At 36.6% G+C, this 18,339-nt stretch overlaps 3 protein-coding genes across 6 annotated transcripts; 1 reads left to right on the forward strand and 2 right to left on the reverse strand.

Moving 5' to 3' along the window:
* The first annotated feature begins 208 nt into the window (after positions 1-208).
* On the forward strand, positions 209-4,345 carry LOC121745436 (pentatricopeptide repeat-containing protein At3g61520, mitochondrial-like). 3 transcript variants are annotated; one of them, XM_042139343.1, is made up of 4 exons: positions 221-2,567; positions 3,704-3,753; positions 3,834-3,963; positions 4,037-4,345. In XM_042139343.1, exons 1-4 carry the CDS (start codon positions 297-299, stop codon positions 4,118-4,120), a joined length of 2,535 nt encoding a protein of 844 aa, XP_041995277.1. In that variant the 5' UTR covers positions 221-296; the 3' UTR covers positions 4,121-4,345. The 3 variants fall into 3 exon arrangements, with proteins under 3 accessions (XP_041995279.1, XP_041995278.1, XP_041995277.1); XM_042139344.1 differs by lacking the exon at positions 4,037-4,345 and having other exon boundaries at positions 212-2,562; XM_042139345.1 differs by lacking the exons at positions 3,704-3,753; positions 3,834-3,963; positions 4,037-4,345 and adding an exon at positions 3,007-3,685 and having other exon boundaries at positions 209-2,562.
* A 698-nt stretch (positions 4,346-5,043) lies between these two features.
* Positions 5,044-6,807, reverse strand: LOC121745438 (40S ribosomal protein S12-like). Its single transcript, XM_042139348.1, has 5 exons — positions 6,705-6,807; positions 6,210-6,255; positions 5,588-5,885; positions 5,372-5,437; positions 5,044-5,278 (listed from the first exon to the last, which is right to left on the reverse strand). The coding sequence occupies exons 2-5, from the start codon at positions 6,215-6,217 to the stop codon at positions 5,219-5,221; spliced, it is 432 nt and encodes a 143-aa protein (XP_041995282.1). The 5' UTR covers positions 6,218-6,255; positions 6,705-6,807; the 3' UTR covers positions 5,044-5,218.
* A 1,150-nt stretch (positions 6,808-7,957) lies between these two features.
* LOC121745437 (cell division cycle protein 27 homolog B-like) lies at positions 7,958-16,762 on the reverse strand. Of its 2 annotated transcripts, none has more exons than XM_042139347.1 (16): positions 16,377-16,762; positions 15,701-15,773; positions 15,419-15,525; positions 15,228-15,274; positions 14,009-14,106; positions 13,240-13,544; positions 12,670-12,825; positions 11,920-12,130; positions 11,160-11,290; positions 11,014-11,079; positions 10,306-10,425; positions 9,982-10,058; positions 9,445-9,564; positions 9,139-9,358; positions 8,776-9,057; positions 7,958-8,506 (listed from the first exon to the last, which is right to left on the reverse strand). In XM_042139347.1, exons 1-16 carry the CDS (start codon positions 16,479-16,481, stop codon positions 8,447-8,449), a joined length of 2,178 nt encoding a protein of 725 aa, XP_041995281.1. In that variant the 5' UTR covers positions 16,482-16,762; the 3' UTR covers positions 7,958-8,446. The 2 variants fall into 2 exon arrangements, with proteins under 2 accessions (XP_041995281.1, XP_041995280.1); XM_042139346.1 differs by having other exon boundaries at positions 11,160-11,380.
* Positions 16,763-18,339: the final 1,577 nt, after the last annotated feature.

The following is an 18,339-nucleotide window of genomic DNA, read 5'->3' on the forward strand; positions in this document are numbered from 1 at the left end:
TTGCCGAACCTGAACCGGCCCTTCCGACCCTTCAACCCTTCTGCCGGTTCAACCCGCCGGTTCCGGGCCCGGTTCAGGTTCATGAACCGGCGGGCCCGAACCGGCGGTTAACCGCCGGGCCGGATCGGTTTGTGCATGTCTAGGCGCGCGGCTTCTTCTCAAGACCCTTCTCTTCAGATTCAAGCTTATCTTTCTCCTTAATTCCATATAATTTCTTATCTTAATCCATTTTCATTTATGAATTGGTGATATCTAGTTCTCTCTTCCTTCTTAAATCTATAATTTTGTGGGGTCGGATGAGGAGTTGCGCAGTGGCTCGGCAGCCAATCGCAGAGGTTCGGCAAGCTCCCCAATTCCCAGCCATGAGGCTTTCCCTAAAACCTCCGGCCGCCGCCACTCTCCGTCGTTTCTCGCCAACAGCAGATCCATCATGCCCCATCTCGGAGACGCTCTCACTTCTCCAAACCTCCGATCCCATTTCCTGGCCAGCCAATTTTAAGCTCGGCGATCTCCTCTCCGCCGTCTCTCCGCAGTCCCTCCTCAAAATCACCCGCCAGCTCCCGACTTCTCAAAATGCCCTCCAATTTTTCGAGTACCTTAAATCAAGCCCCCACCTATCCGATTCTGTCCCCTTTGCGTTCCAAGGGGTGCTTGAGCTTTTCATGCGCGAAAATCCTAATTCCCCCGGTAAGCTATACGAGCTCTTCGCAATGGCCAAGGAGCAAAATACCCCTCTCTCCGTCAACGCGGGAACCCTGCTGATTATATGCTTTAGCAACGCCAATATGCTGGAGGAGATGGTCATGGTGCTCGACGCCATCGAGACGCGGGTGAGGAATACGCACGTGGTTAATTTAGTTGTTTTTGGATTGTTCAATTTGGGCCGTTTCCCTGCTGCCCTGAAGCTGGTCGACAAAATGCTTCAACCAGGTGCCACTAATCCTCCCAATGACAGGACATTGAGAATTGTCTTTTCATCCATTTTGGGAAGAAAGTACAGAGGTGGGGATTTGAGGGATGAGGAAATTTATCATCTTTTTTTGCGTTTTAGTGAGAATGGTCTTTGCTTGGGTGGATATTGGTTGACGCACATGATTTCTAGGTTTTGTAGGAATGGAGACTGCAACAAGGCATGGAATGCTTTGCAAAAGGCCATGTATTCAGGGTCTCATGTGGAGGTGATCCCTTGCAATTTCCTGCTGTCAAAGTTAGGGCAGCAACGTGATTATGTTAGAATGAACTTGTTGATGAATGAGATGAAGGAAAAGGGGATCACACCCACTGTTGTGACCTATGGGATCATGATCAGGAACTTGTGCAAGATTCGAAGGTTGGATGAGGCATTGGAGGTGCTCGAGAAGATGAGAGATGGAGAAGTTGGCATTAAACCAGATGTTGTCATTTACAACACGTTGATTGATGGATTATGTAAAGTTGGGAGGGAAGAAGATGGGTTAAGGTTGATGGAGAGAATGAGGTCGTCTGAGACCAAGTGTGAGCCAAACACTGTCACTTACAATTGCTTGATCGATGGATTTTGTAAAGTAGGTGACATTGATACGGCGCGTGAGCTTTTTGAGCAAATGAGCAATCTTGATGAGGGTGTGAATATCGTTTCACTTAATGCAATGCTGGGAGGGATGTGTAGGGTGGGTAGAGTTAGCAGTGCGATGGAACTCTTTAGCAGAATGCGTGAGAAGGGTTTGGAAGGGAATACGGTTACATATACTGCATTGATAACTGCTTTCTGTGGTGCAAACAATATTGAGAAAGCAATGGATTTGTTTAACGGAATGAAAGAAAATGGATGCAACCCGGATGCTATCATCTACTACACCTTGATCTCGGGCTTTACACGGGCAGGAAGAATGAATGATGCTATGGAAATCAAGTCGAAGATGGAGGAAGCTGGTTTTTCATTGGACAGGATTGGCTACAATATCATGATTGGTGGATTTTGTAGGAAGAATAAGATTGGGAATGCATCTGAGCTGCTGACAGAAATGCAGATTGCGGGATTAAATCCTGATCGGGTCACATATAATACTCTGATTTCGTATTTCTGTGACAAGGGGGATTTCAAGCATGCACAGAAAGTAATGAAGAAGATGGTGGATGATGGATTATCACCTACTGTTGTTACTTACGGTGCTTTGATTCAAGGGTACTGCTTGAAGGGGAGTCTCAGTGCAGCGATGAGGTTATTCGCAGACATGAAATCCACATCAAAGGTGCTTCCGAACACTGTTATTTACAACATCTTGATTGACTCACATTGCAAGGAGGATTATGTGGAAGGGGCTCTTTCATTAATGGATGAGATGAGGGATCGTGGGGTGAAGATGAATAACACCACATACAATGCTCTGTTTAAAGGCCTGCAGCAGAGGAATTGGTCAAAGAAGGCGCTGCAGCTTATGAAGCAGATGAGTAAACAGGAATGTGTGCCGGATTATGTGACGATGGAGATTCTCACTGAGTGGCTTTCTGCAGCTGGTGAGACGGAGAAGTTGAAAGAGTTCGTTCGGTCATACCGGGATTGTGCTGAACTCCGCCATTCTGGTATTGTAATGTGACCTTCCCTGTTACTCAAAAAAGTTTTTGGCTATAAATTCCTCAAAAAAGTTTTTGGCTATAAATTCCTGTAACCTGATTGTTAATTTGACATAATCAGAGCATGAATTATCAAGGTTGGGTTTCATTACAATATTAAAATTGCATTTTGATTAGGGATGTAAATTCATGGAATTTCAAATCTTTCAAAATTAGTTCAGAATAAGGGTTGAATATCAAATATCTTTGCTAATATCGATATGATATATCTATATATTTCCAAACTCTTCAATCCATTGAGACCTAGTAGTTTGACATTAATTTCTATTATACCGATAGAAATTTGTAGAAGCAAACATATCATTCTTTTACTTATAATATTTATTGTGGAGTTTTAAGTTTATATCAGTCCTAAAATTTGAAATATCACCCTGTCCTTTTTTCTATTGGCAGCTTGCTAAGACCAGAGTCTATAAGTTTAGGTGGGGTGCAGCTTTCTGAGCAAAAATCTGAACTTGTTAAAGTTGATTAATGTAATATAGCTTAAGCATAACTCCATGTGCATGAGTTTATTGAGAGAAGCTAATGCCAATAAGTCAGCTCCTATAAGTACTAAGCTTGCGCAGCCATCTTGTGGCACTTAGAGTTGAGATGGTATACACTTCTGCATGTAGCTTGTATTTCTACGACCTATATATTTTGCAGTTGTACTTCCATTCATTTAATACTGTGTGGCTGTCTAGTATTTTCTCAGATGGAGTTTTTCAATCCCCTTTGTATCCTACTTGCAATACATGAGTGACTTGTATTCATACATAAGATCCTTGTCGCCTTCCTTCTGAAAATCATCGTATTTGGTGTACTTATTAATAATATGATTAGATCTTACTAATCAACATTGTCCATGGACTATGTAATTGTCTAATTGATGTGTCCATGTTTTTTTCTAGAAAAATTATTCAACTTAGTTGATCTGAAAGGGAATTTTCCTCTCCCCGCTGGTCAATGCAAATTACAAAATTTGTATGAGTTTCACAGTAAATTCATTTTTTTAGATACTTATATAGATCCATTGTGTTTGATATTCCATTTTGTATTGAGTGTTCCTATTATTGTCTTAAGCTTAAATACGTGATGGAAAAATATACAGGTCAGTTGCTTTGGCAGCGATACCGAGTCTGACACTGGGGATCACTGGAGGTAAAGAAATATAGCTATGAACCTTGTGGGTTATGTGATTAGGCTTCGGCATTCATTGTGTTTGTTGTGTGTGGCTTCAGTGTTGAAATTGAGGGAAATGGAAAGACATGGAGGCAAGATCAAAGGGTAAGGCTTCGGCATGTAGATACTGGTGGGTACCTTCATAGCCATAACAAGAAATACCAACGCATAGCCGGGGGGCAGCAAGAGGTAAGAAAGAAATAATAACGGATTAAAAATCGATCTGGATCAGAAATTCATATGGTCTGTGGTTATGTTTCAGGTGTGTGGTGTTGGTGAGAAGAAACCCGATAATATTTGGTTAGCAACAGAGGGCGTTTATCTTCCGGTTACTGAAACCAAGTGAAGCCCCTCTCGACTCCGGTAGTAGTAATGACTAATCATAGTTAAGAGATTTCTGTTAATTTACTAGGGAATTGCTCTTCCCTTTCTCCTACATTACAGAACACAGTTGCATGAGAACGTTGCAAAGTTTTGAAAATAGTTTCATGTAATTTCCTAATAGTGCATGTAGACTTTACTATGAATTCCACAACTTACGTCACATGTTCAATTGTTGTTGTAAGTGTAATCGTTTCGTATTTGTGACACTATTCGAATATTTGCATTGATATTCGAATATAAAATTTGAATATTCGAATATCCATCTTGTTGCCATATAAGTGTATTTTCAATGGTTATATCGTTACCAAACTGTATTTATCTCTTAACAGAAACATAAACATGAACATCTATATATAGGGGCAAGGGGTGGGTAATGAAAATTATTTTATCTCAACAGGTAAAAGCACTGTACTAATGTATAAATTCATTATATTTGTAGTGAAATTTGTTTTTACAGAAGGAATTACGTTGAATGAGTCATAGACTTTATTTGGTGATGTGTTTTCATAATTACGTTGAATGAGTCATAGACTTTATTTGGTGATATGTTTTTCAGTTGGTGATGTGAATGAGTCATAATTACTTTAATATTTGTTTATAAATTTTTATGTTTATATACCAATCCAGATAAAAAAAACACCAATATTTTAATTACAGTCCAATAATCAGTGTACTGTACTAAGTAAACAACAATTTCATTGATTCCGTTAAGATCATTTTATAAATATTAACAAACAGGGCGTAATAGCTTTTGTCGAAGTATTGCTTTTATTTTTATCTTAAACACAATACTAACAAAAACAACCATTCAACTAAATATGCAAGTGGATTTAAGGGGATTAAATAAATGAACACATTATTAATTATTAAACAATAATAAGGACGTATCAAAAATGAAGAGCAAAAATTTAAAATATTATCGTCAAAAGCATTGGAGTTGGGTAGACTGAAAAACAATTAAAACAGAAATACTAAAAGCATAATAAAAGAGAGCTTCTATTTCTAAAGAAATAAATGGTTTTGTTTTCCATAACAACCAACTTCACCGGCAGCTTCTCTCTCAGTGAGACTTGACATACTCTTGCACGATGTGAAGCCCTTCACTTTCCTCACCAAAATCCTACATCACAACAAACTCAAAGTCAGCCGCTCTTGTTAATCAAATCTCACCATGTATTGAGAAGATAGAAATTCGTCAATTTCCCAACATTACCTTCACGACAACACAAGCAGCTCCTACTACTTTCCTGGCCTTGCCTTCAGAGTCAACCTTGCACAACTACACAATCAACATTCAACACTTGAATCAAATAATATATCAATGATTCCCGAGTAAGAATAAGACAACCGGCTCAAGATGATCCGTCATCACCACAGTTGTCAAAGACAAATCATACGTGGTAATTTAAAATCATCAGAATTCACTTACACCGGCCCATTCCCCAAGGGTCTTGGCACTTGCAACGGAAATAAGGTTGACATTGTGATCGGAACACAATGCTTTGACCAACTTAATGTAGTCAGGTTGGTCGCAGTCCTCCGCCAACACACACAAGAGGGCAGCATGCTTCTCAATGGCCTTTGCGGCTTCATGAAGACCCCGAACAAGACCTCCATGTGCCAACGACTTCTTGAGCACAAGCTGCAGAGCAGTCATGATATCCATAGGCTCACCAAGGGTGGGAGCTGCCACCGGAACTGGTGTATCAACAACAACAGGCTCTTCTCTGCAAAACATCCAGGTTTTAGCATACGCATTCCACATCGACAAAATTGCATTCCTAATTAGTTTCTTTTGAAATTTAAAAAAAAACTGCAAATGGAATTCAAAAGATCTTTCCATTCGCTTTGGTAATTGAATCACTTTCACATACAAAGGAAATTCAATAGATATACAAATCCGAAATTAACATATCACCACCTCTTCTCTTAAAACCGATATAACTAATCTGACTAAACGCGGTCAAAGATATGCGCATTCATTTTAGGCATTGTAATCATAATTATACAAAGTTAATTCAACCGATATAGAGAATAGAAGAGTTTCTTACCCAGACATTTTGGATTGGGGCTACAGACGGATTCTATTTATATGAACTGCGATAAACCAAACAATTACACAAAATCAGCATAATTTACATAAGGTGGATCCAAATGCATACATATAAATTGATCCAAATTGATCCAAATGGATCCAAATGCATACATATAAATTCTGTTTTGAAATTAAATCCTCTATAGATGATATATGATCTAGCAATAGATATAAAGCAGACGAAACTAAACCACTCAAACTAACAATGCGAGCAGCACTTTTCAAAATTCAGAGACCTTAAATCAACACTAACCTCGGAGATCAAATTAATTCAGAAGCCAATTATTTAAATAACAGAACATCAATTTTTCTATGCTAAATTATGATAACTACAAAAAAGTTACCAGAAAAAAAATACAAACAATAGCAAAAACGTAATTTGAACAAAACATAAGAAAATAAGAACAATCGTGCGGAAGCGAAACAATTAAAACAGAAACAGGTAACGCACCTGCAAAGCAAAGTGTTGAGCTGCAAACGCAAATAAGGGGCCTTAACACACTCTGTTCGTTGCAGTTTTATACAGAGAGGATAGAAAGAGAAAAACCCCAAACCCTAGTTTTTATGGACTTTGTCAATTTCATTTCAGCCCAATAAATATGCTTGGGCCAGAAGCCCAAGCTAGTAACATTACGTGTCTTTAGTAGTATGAGTCATGACTAGCTTATTTAAAACCTCCATTTGAGTAACAATTCTCTATTGCAAGTAGTCACCATAATTTCAAGAATAAAAATGCAAAAGACCATATATTAGAATAAAATATTCTCATGAAATTCACCCCAAATAAGCATCAATAAATCAATTCTCTTATTATATGAATGAATAAAGAGTTGGATATACATTGCACTAAACACAACAGTCCAATGTCGAGCCGGCGAGTAGGTTTGGCGCGGGCCGTGCGGCGGTACAAGTGATCGCAGCGAGGGGATGTGCTGAATGGGACGGAGCCAGGAATTCTTAGTAAAAGAGACAAAAATATACGTGGAGATAATTTAAAAATTGAAGAACGAACAATTATTAGAAGATTAATACGAAATTTTTTATAGCAAGTTATACATATATATATGAACTGAAATATGAGCAAAGGCGTTTGCCCCTTTTAGCATTAAGCTAGATTTGTCCTGTGTGTTGGGGATATATCGATGATCCCTACTTCAAATGATAGCATAGGATGATTTCTAAAATCATCAGAATTAATTCCATAAAAAAATATCTAATCTAGATGAGTGTTGATATACAGTAGATAAAATAAAATGATCATAAGCATATTGTAACAGATTACAAAATACACCACCCGTCCCAAGTTATTTGAGTCGTATTCTATTTCGAGTTACTTGAGTTTTATGGCAAAAAACAAAACATCTATTTTCATTTACTTTATTCTATCTCCTATTTTATTCTCGCTTCTTTCATAGTACTACATTTCAGCTTCTACTTTATTTGACCACCAAATATAATTTTATTTAATCCCGTGCCAAAAAGGAAATATCTCAATTTACATGCTTAAGTAGTGGGTAGAAAAAATTAGTGAAATGTGAACCCCACTTTTATATACTCCCTGCATCCCAAGGTAGTTGGGTAATTTTTTTTCTACCCATTTTGCAAAAAAATAATTAAACTACGTTGGAATTAATGAAGTATTAGTTTTATGATAATTGTGAGAGTCCATTTACTAAAAGTAGTAAACGTGAAATGAGACATTTATTGAGGACCGTTAAAATAAAAAAATATAAGATCATTAATGAAGAACGGAGGGAGTAATTTTTAGTACAGGCTGCAGACGTTGTGTCAAGCTTTTGAGATTTCTTTACGATTTGTGCCACAATTGCTGGAAAGAGGGAAGATTACATATTACTATATGTGCGTGTATTTGAAGTTACGTTATGCACTAGAGTCGAGGTGAGTTACAATGAATCAGACACGAATATAAAATAGAATTCGGAAGGGAATACACAGTAGAGCTGGGTACATGAATTTTTGAGTGACAAATCACTTGGACTTGAGGTTGCCCATGCATCTATCCGCAACTTCAGTCGCTACGCACCATCATCGTCCCGACCAGTTCCTCGAATAACAATGAAATCTATATGCAGGGGAACAAATTATTGTGTTCGACCCGAAAGCTCCAGCAGACCACTCTCTGAGGATCACCACCACGGACCATACAAGTTAACAAATCCCACCATCACCAATTCAATCACTTGAATCGCCGTCGTCTATCTCATCTGGTACGTGCAACTTTTCAATGGCAGCCTGTTCACAAGATACCAAAATATACAAGGTGTAATACCCCTATTGTGATTAATAAACCGTAACTAGGGATACATAAACCGAAATTGGAGATTAATGAACCCTAATTGGGTGTAAACATGTTATTGCGTATTTTAAGTTTGCCCAGCATAGGAAAGGCTGCAACGAGGTTCGTGTATTCTAAGAAATTTATAGAAGGTCATAACAAGCAACAATGTGACATTTGTTGCACTATGATAAGTCCACAAACGAGAAAGAAAGGAGTTTGTTACCTTAATAAGAGCAACATCGGTTGCAGATGGTTTCAAATCCAATGCTAGTCCAAAATTAAGCATGGCGTTATCGAACATATTTCTCCGCTTATAAATATTACCCATTAACGCATAGACACTACTTTCACATGGGGCATACTCTTTGAGCTCCTCGAGAACTGCTAGGGCCCCATCAAGATTATCCATGCTCAAAAGGATGTTAGCCTTCTGATATCGAGGGAGAGGGTTCTCCTTATCAGCCAATACAGCTCTTTCCATCATCTCCAGCGCTTCATCATTTCTCTGTTGCAATTTATGAGAATTGTTAATGAAGTTGAAACCAATTCCAAGCTAGGATAGTTTTTTCGCGATAAATATATCTACCCTCAATGCATGCAAAGCCGTCCCGAGGTATGACATTATGACAGAAGAAAGCGGATTGATTTGGAAAGCCATCCTGAAATGATGCTCTGAGAACTCAAACTTCTCTTGCCGGAGATATACCATCCCTAGTCCATACCAAGCATTATAGTGTCTGGAGTCTATCCGAAGGGCACTCTGGTAGCTCTTGATACCATTTTCAAAATCTTCCAAGGCTACAAATCTAGAAAGGAAGACAAGATTAATAACTAAAAATAGCAACAATCATCAATGTGCTACACGTATATAGAATAAGATTGTGATCCGTACTCGTGACCACACAAGGTGTGGGCATATGCAAATCTTGAATTTAATTGCACAGAACGCTGGAAATTCTTGAGAGCAGTTTCGTGGTCCTTCTGTAAGCTATAGCAATTACCCATAGCAAACCTGGCATACCACATACACAAATCAGCAGCAATAGCATATGTGTCATGTATCCTTAGCTCCCACAAGGGTACTAGAGACATCACCGACACAGCAAACATCATGTTTGCCAGAAGTAAACACATCCACAGGGACAGCACAAAACATGCTATGCATATATAATACTCCCTCCGTCCCCAAAATATAGACTATTTACCATTTTGGGTCATCCCCCAAAATTAGGCATAGTCTAAATATGGACCCCACAATCCACTGTCACTCATTCCACTACCTTTTTCCTCTCTCTCTTACTTTACCAATTTCACATTAAAATCCGCGTCATTTACAAGTTTGTCAATTTTTTGGGGACGGAGGGAGTAAAATTTAAAGCAGCATTATTTACATAAATAGCTAGGTGCAGTTGAGTATGATGGAAGGTACCATGATTGAGGAGCTAAACGGTCCGTTGATATCAGCTCTTGGGCCAAGTAACTCAACTTCATATCTTCTTTTAAATGCTTTTAAGATGGAGGCAGATGGAGTCAGTAAAAAGTAAAATTCATGGGTTAAGCTGAAACGGCAACTGAATAAGAAATTAAGAATGAATGTAGAAACTAAAAGAACGTTGATAGAATATAGATTAACACTAGAAAGGGAAACTCCACAATTTCAAAGCATATTCCCCTTCACATTCATCCGGACAATAATGCTGGTTTGAAGCTAAAGCATGACAACAGAACAAACGATTTCAAAGATTAAACTCACATATAACACTGTGGAATATATATCCATTCCGTCCAAACTGTAAGGAGAGGCAATGCGGGCACGACTGAAGGCACGATCAGCTTTAAGATAATCAACCATTTCAAAATATGCTTTCCCAACCTGTGCTTGAGTGAGATCATATACCAGATCTCAGTCAAATAGATGTAGACTACGGGCCAGTGTAGACAACCACACACAAGTCTAGAACCAGTAATGATATTAAATGCTTGATAGTGAAGTACTGAACAAACAAAATAAGGCAAGTCTATCAAGTGCAACCAAGCACTCATGAGTTCATCTTTCTAAAACGATCTTGCAAAGAGTGGTGAAGGAAAGGGAAAATAAAGAAAATCTTGTGCTCGACGGTGGGGAACGATTGCTTGAATGCTGGGATCATATCGTCCCCTCCCACCCTCAAAATGCTAATTGAGAAAACTTTGAAGCCTTCCAACTGAATTGCCTAAGAGACAAACAAATGTGGTTTCCAGGTTTGCAATAATTTAATATACATTTCGAGTTCACTTCATTTTATTCATTTGGGGAAAAAATTGTGGTTCAATCATAGGCAAGAGCCACTACAGATAATTTATAAAAATATGAGATGTGCAGTTCTGCTTTTGCATTTACAGATGATGTATAAAAATAAATAATGGTAACAGCTCAACAACCAGGAGAATGTGATATAACCGTAAAAGATGAACTGTTTACCTGAGAAAGCACCCATCCAGTATTATAATGTTTTTCTGGAAGTTTCGTGTAGATGTTCAATGCATCCTGTTCATGAATAGCAAGATTTTACATTAGATGTAAAGTGAACTAATCCAAAAAAACATTCCTTCAGATGTAAATACTACCTGGCATCTGCAAAGACAGGAAAGTCTGAAGCCTTCCCCAAGAAGCCTTAGGAGACCGAGAATAACAGAAGCGCCATCTGCGACTCTGGAGCTGCTCAAAATCACTGCATTGGGTGACCTGGTTGCTCCTTCTGGTTCAAGAATCCTATTATCACCACCAGGTGACTTGGTTGAACTAGTAAAATTTAATCTAGATTCATCATACACCTCATGATGGTTACCTAAGAAAGCAAGACTGAAGTCAGACAAAATCAAAAGAGTATCTATGTAACAGTATTTGAAACTCCCTTGTTCAGCTCTTACTTTCCTTGCTTAACCCTTCTCTAATTAACTAGTATTTGGTAATTTCACGGTTTTATTAATCAAAATATTGCAATAAATACAAAATAAACTTCATCACCTTCAAATACTAGGAAATCACGCACGTAGCATTTAAAGGTAGGTAAATAATTAAAGTATTGAAAATAAATTGAAGGCCATCCACAGACAATGAATCTAGTTTTCTGCACATCGAAAAGTTTGGAGAAACACAGTGAAGTTGGTAGATTGACGTAAAGTAGCTATAGGTGAGACCGAGAGACCACTCTGAATGACATTGTAATGATTCAAGGTTAAAAGTATAATATTCGTAATAAACATGTGCAATGGTTTCAAGACAGCGCATTAGGTCAAGCTTCACTATGCAAGTCTTCATGTGTATAATTCAAGAGATAAAACATCACAAGATAAAATTTATGAAAAAAGCTAGGCAATCATTTACCTTCATAAGCAATCTCGCTTGAAGGGTGACTTTTTCGAATTGTCGAAGAACGTGAAACCCCTGAATTTGACTTGGATCCCCCAAAATATTTAGAAGAGTGGCTTGTTCCATTCCCAGAAACTACCGTCGTATTTGAATTTGCGTTAAGAGATTCTCCAGCAAGTCTCATGCTTCGTCGTTGCCCGGAATCAGAAAATAGTCTCTCAGATACCTAAACGCATATGAATAAACTGACAAACTTTAAGGCCATTTCTCCACTAATTGTGTTTTCTTTAAAACAAAAGATATATTTTGTTTGAGGAAATTAGCACTACAAAGGGACAGTCATCCAATTAATCATTCCAACAAATTATACAACTTCAATCCCTATAGCTAAAGATAGCACCAAAGAAGTTCTGACTCCAATTCGACCCTATACCACTGGTTCTTTGTTAGTTTCAAATCATGGCCCTTGTTGCTATTGTGCCACAACCCAATATATCACCCTCACAATATGCGTCATAAGCTTAAAGAAAACGGGCGAAACAAAGGAGACTGGTCAAAACTTTGCAGAGTCTATTTTCTGAAGTCTTTAAGGTATACATCACTCGATAAATAAGGAAAATGTGTCGCACAGATGAAGGAGAAAAAGTTACTCAAAGGAAATAAATTCAAAGGGGAACAAAGGAAAATAAATAAGATTTCTCTGGGTGGCTAAAATGAGTAAATGCATGCACAAAATTATTACAGGAACAAAATACTAGTACTCACCTTTCTTAATTTCCCTTCATCAACAAATTTTCTTCTAGGGCCTGCAACAGCAGAGTTTATGGTTACTCGTTGGGATATATCAGCTCCATATGTTCTCATATTTGGACCATTTGCTTGTGCATTCCTGCATAATGGAGGAGGAGCAACTCCAGATAACTGCAATACATTAGTATAGGAACAAAATTAGCATTCTTTAGCGCAGACGATAAAGAACAAGGATGACCATTTCTATAACATCATAAGTGAATGTTAGTCGATCGTGCTCCAAAAAGATTAACCCCAATTTACCCAAATATAAACAGATAAATAAAGAACACCATCAAAGAAAGATGACTAATTTCAGTCAGACAGCTAGCAAAAACAACGATAAAATCATAAAACATCCACAATTTTAGATGAGAAGGGTTTGAAAATAAACAAATTTCATCACCAACAGTCAGCTTAAATATAAAATAGTGAGCATGACCGTGATCACAAGCATGGGAGCTGAAACATAATAATGCAGCAGCAATATGTAGATGAAGAAACAGCATCGTTTCACGATTGAAGATCATCAATACATGATTGTACCTGTGCTTGTGTAGCCATTGGGGAAGGAGTGTGGTAAAATGGCAAGCTGGTGGGACCACCATGTGAGAGCTGATGTGAAGTTGTTCCATAACAGTTCCCAGATATCTCTCTTAGGTTATTACCATAAGTGTGCTTCAATGTCTTTGGACTAACATCATCAGCTACTGAAGTCCTGTTTGAAGTAATCTCATTATCCTCATTTGTTGCTTGCGAACTATGGGAAGCCATACCACGTTGTAGGTATTGCTTCTGAATAAAAAGAGAAGCTCCATCGTCAAAGACTAAAGTTGCTTCTTCAGCAGCACCTGAAATGATGCCACCTCTATCTGGTTAGAAAAGATTGACTTTTTATAGTACTGATTAAAATTTACACTAGAAATGAAAAGATATTTGCAACATACAGATTAAAATGGGAGCAGACATTGCTCAAGTAAAAACCCATCCAAAGGGAGACAAATAAGCATTAGTTATCACACTTAGAACTTTAAACGATAAAAATGTTTCAAATTCCACAATAGTTAGAACAGTAAGCCATTTCCCACATGTGCAGCTATTTTACATCAGTCTAGCAACAGAAGTTATTAGAAATTTTGTTCTTAGATACCTAATATACAGAGCTCAAGAGTGTAGCAAAACATAAAAAAAGTGAGAAATAGTCCCCATAAAAGGCTACACAATTTTCATTCCTTTGCTAGACGGTGTCAGACAGTCAGAGCTTGCAGAAAATGAAAAAAAAAACAATGTAAAAATATGTTCTTATATGGAATACCTAATATACAGAGCTCCTCATAAGCAGCCCACAATAATGGATCCAACGATAGAGCCTGATTGAAGTGATTGATAGCACTCTGCTTTCTATCCGTATGCCTGTGATAACAACATATGATGTTGAAGAACAAATTTAGTGGAATATTTAGCTTGTTAACAATTTTCTACACAGTTGCCTCTCCTTCTCCTAAGACACAAATGCATTTCTTTCATTCCATCATAATTTCCAGAAAATTCATTTTCTATTTCTTCTGAAATCTCCCACTCAGTATTCAAACATAACAATACTTCTCAACACCAATTGAGAATTTTCATTTCATCAAACTTAATATCTTGCTTATAGGGTTGTAAGACCGTAAAACACACTTAACAGTTAACAACGTGTAAGGAGCACTATCTTGACACTTCCAGATTTTAGCAACTATCACCATCCCATCGTAGCACTCACTATAGTTTTTTTCTTTTTTTATCGTAATCATATAAAAGGAAGACTAACCCATACAAGCAAGAACATGAAAGAAAAATCATTTGATATATCACGTTCTGTAAAAGTATTTTTTTGCACTGTCATCATTTGATAATTCATAATGAGCACCCTTTTACTCAGTTCTCCAGTAGAATAAGGAAACACAGAGTCAAAGGCTTTACAACAGACTTTCCAGTGAACTATGAATTGGGGTGACCTTAATCTCTAGCAACTATTTTCCCAATATATAAGGAGACCATATTGAAATCTTCATAGTTAAATGATAAGTCTAGGATAGTGATCATAGAGTTGTTTATTAATAGTCATTTGAAATCATATGGAGCTAGAAAGATAGCAGCAAACATTCTCCTGTCAACAAAGAAAAAAAACTTTTAACGTATAAAAGTCCACAACAAATGCTTTTCTAAAGGCCAACCTTAACACATTGCACACATTTCTACAATCAGATCACAATATTGGCATCTCCTGATGATTAAAAGAAAGTCACATTAGTCCACTGTGCAATTTCAGTACAGAGCATTAACCTTGTTTACCTTAATGTATCAATTTTAATTAATAAAGACAAGAAATCATAAATAGAATCTTTCACTTCGACCAATAGAGAATTTTATCTAAAAGTGACTTAGTGACCAACTTATTTTTCATTTACAATAGAATATTCAATGCAACCCAACCCAAAAAGACAGCAAAATCCAATGTAATTGAGAATTGAATAAGGGTATTATGTTAAAACCTGTACACAAGTCCAAGAAGGAAATGCCCAGCAGCTCCATTTGGAACCTGCGACAAGTAAGGAAACCATTAACTACTACTTATAACTATACAAAGGACTATTTCTGCAAATGACATCTAAAGCCACAGGTCCACAAGTCATATAATCATTATAGCTGAATTGCTGAAAGACTTTATAATCAGCGAGCATACCTCCGCAGAAGGCTCATTAGGGGATAACGCTGATTCTGCTTCATTCAAAAGATCCATCTGGAAGCAAGCCAGTGCAAACAAATAGCGGCATTGAGCTATATGTGTTCCTTGAAATCGAAGGCAAAAAAGATTAATTATATAAGACATTCTCCAGGCAAAGTAAAATACAATGCCACTATTAAATGTTACAAAGATAAGAGAAGTATCAGTAATCACTAATCATGCACCATTAGCCAACTGATCAAAGATTCAGTTAAAAGAAGAAAAACTCGTGGTACATACCCTTTAAAATGTGATAAGCACAGTGTGCTTGATTGTTTTGCAAATAACAGCTAGCAAGCAGCTGCAGATTTTTCTGCATTCAACAAAATAAATATCAAATTATCAGTGAAGTAAAAATATTCAAATTCATTTTAATTTAAAGCTAGTCCAGAATTAGCCATCGCCACATTCGCCAATACTTCAGAAAATCACAATTCACAAGTGTGAATTTTAAGATGCGGCGTCCTTTAAATACAACACACATCACTATGATATAACCAGAAATTCCCACTCCTTCCCACATAATTAATTATACAAGCCAACACTATTATATACAGAAATGCAAATTAAACTACATTTATCGACAAAGTCAGAAACCACAAATTCTGTTTGGCATGACGTAGAAGCTATGAAATAACAAGCAACAAACTGGAATTGCAATTTAACCATCTTAACTACGTGTCCCAATATAATGAAATTAGAAATACACTCAACATGGTTTTATCAACTTGGTATGAATATAGAGGTATGCCAAAACTCAAACTGCAATAAAATCGTCACTCAGTTGAAGCTCGAAAAGGGGTTCCTTCAAGAAAACATAATTACGTGCAATGCACTTACAGAAATAATTGTAAATAATATTTCCATGATTCTATTGTTCCGCATTGCATTTAATAATCCATCATAAGAAACTAACCTCCGAAGGAAATTCAGCGCAGAGGCGCTCGCACATGAAAATGGCGTTTCGGTGCATTAGTTGCTGGAGGCTGTTGCGGACACTATCAGCAAGTATGGCCTCCATCTTGGCCGTAAATGCAAACACTTTGCAGGCCAAAACTATGGATTATGGAGATCTTATACGCAATCAACACTCATACACACTCAGAGCGCGAGAGAAGGAGATGGAGGGAGATTGAGATTTGAAAAATATTATCACCAGATTTTAAATTGCAAAAGAAAATTAGCTAAAAAGGGAGAAAATTGGTTAATTGTACAAAGTCGGAGATGGATTCTCGGAATTAAACATTAACGGGAAAAAATCCTCTTGTGACAATCTGAAAATTTGAGAGGCAAAACCCCCTAATTGGCAAAAACCCTATTATTTGAAACCTTGAATTAAAATTTGAAAATAAAAAATAATGGCAAAATTTGCTTTTCTAGTTTTGTAACCCCGCATCTTGGTTAAAATTCAAATTTAGCCCCTTTTGTTTCAGCACATTCATTTCTTTCCCCTCTTTATTTGTTCGGTCGTTTGGTTTGTGGTAGTGAGTGCCAAAATGATACTCCCTCCGTCCCGAGCTACTCGCTCATTTCCTTTTCGGCACGGAGATTAAGGAATGAGTGTATAGGAAAGTCAAAAATGACGGCTGTAGGTGGAATTTTTTACTAAAAATGGAAAGAGTGCAAGTAACTTGGGACGCCCAAAAAGGAAATACGTGCGAGTAGTGCGGGACGGAGGGAGTAGTATAATTCATTTTTTTAATCTCTTCTCTTTTTATTAAGTTGTTCGTTAAAATTAAAATAATATACTAATGCCAAAATACTCTTTTCTCTATTTATTTGGTCGTTCAACACATCTTCCCCAATTAGAAGACGCGTCTATGACTTTGGTCAGTTATGATTTTCGTAAGGAATGTATAATAATATATGATCAAACACACAAGAGTATAATGTGAACTTGGACAGTTACTCTCCAAAATTGCTAAAGGCTCTGCATGCTTATTGTTGTTGATTCATGTTGCAATTTAGAAATATGCAACAATAAGCATTACAGTTTGATTCTAATGCATTAAAAATTTTATTAAGATTTTAATTTTATAAATTTATAAAAATCCAAGCTCAGTTTCTTTGTTTAATCTCTAACTTCAAATAAATAAATATAATATAAAAATCAACATATTGAGCTTATTTTTTTAAAATTTTATAAAATTAAAAATATCAATAATATTTTTAACTTATTAAAATCAAACTAAATATATAAAATAAAAAATCTAAAGAAATATCAAAAAGGATGCTCACATGATGTACATAGTATATCATTTCTCTACCATGATATATAAAAATTTACACTTTTTCCATATATACTGAGAATTGTGGTGTATAAAAATTTTGGTATTTTTCTAATACGGTAACTCGGCAAGTATGATATACCGATACTTTTCACGCCAATAGAAAATACCATGCAATAGCAATGCCAGTTATAGGGTCATAATCAAAATTGAACAACATCTTACCGCATAACTTAGACTAAATATCAACCCTATGATTGCAATATCAATTAGAACAACATTCAATTATGATAATGTCTTGATTCTCATACGTTTTCACCAAATTTAGTCATTTGTCTAATAATTTATACTCCCTTCATTTCCTAATAATAGAAACTCTTTTCATTTTTATTTGTTTCCTAAAAAAACTTTTCATTTTGAAAAAAATCTTTCTCTTTATAGATGAAATCTATTTTCCACTATCATACTTTTTCTTTTTATCTATCTCTTACTTTTTCAATTTTATATTATTAAAACTCATGTCATTTTAAAAGTTTCTATTTTAATAGTTTTGGAAAATGGATGAAATATTTTAAAATTCTAAAGTCGATGTTATGATGAAGTAAATTCAATGTTAAAGATAAAAGAACTTTCAGATTTATAAAATGACCT

Source organism: Salvia splendens, chromosome 8 (assembly GCF_004379255.2).
Source record: "Salvia splendens isolate huo1 chromosome 8, SspV2, whole genome shotgun sequence".
Lineage (NCBI taxonomy): Eukaryota > Viridiplantae > Streptophyta > Magnoliopsida > Lamiales > Lamiaceae > Salvia > Salvia splendens.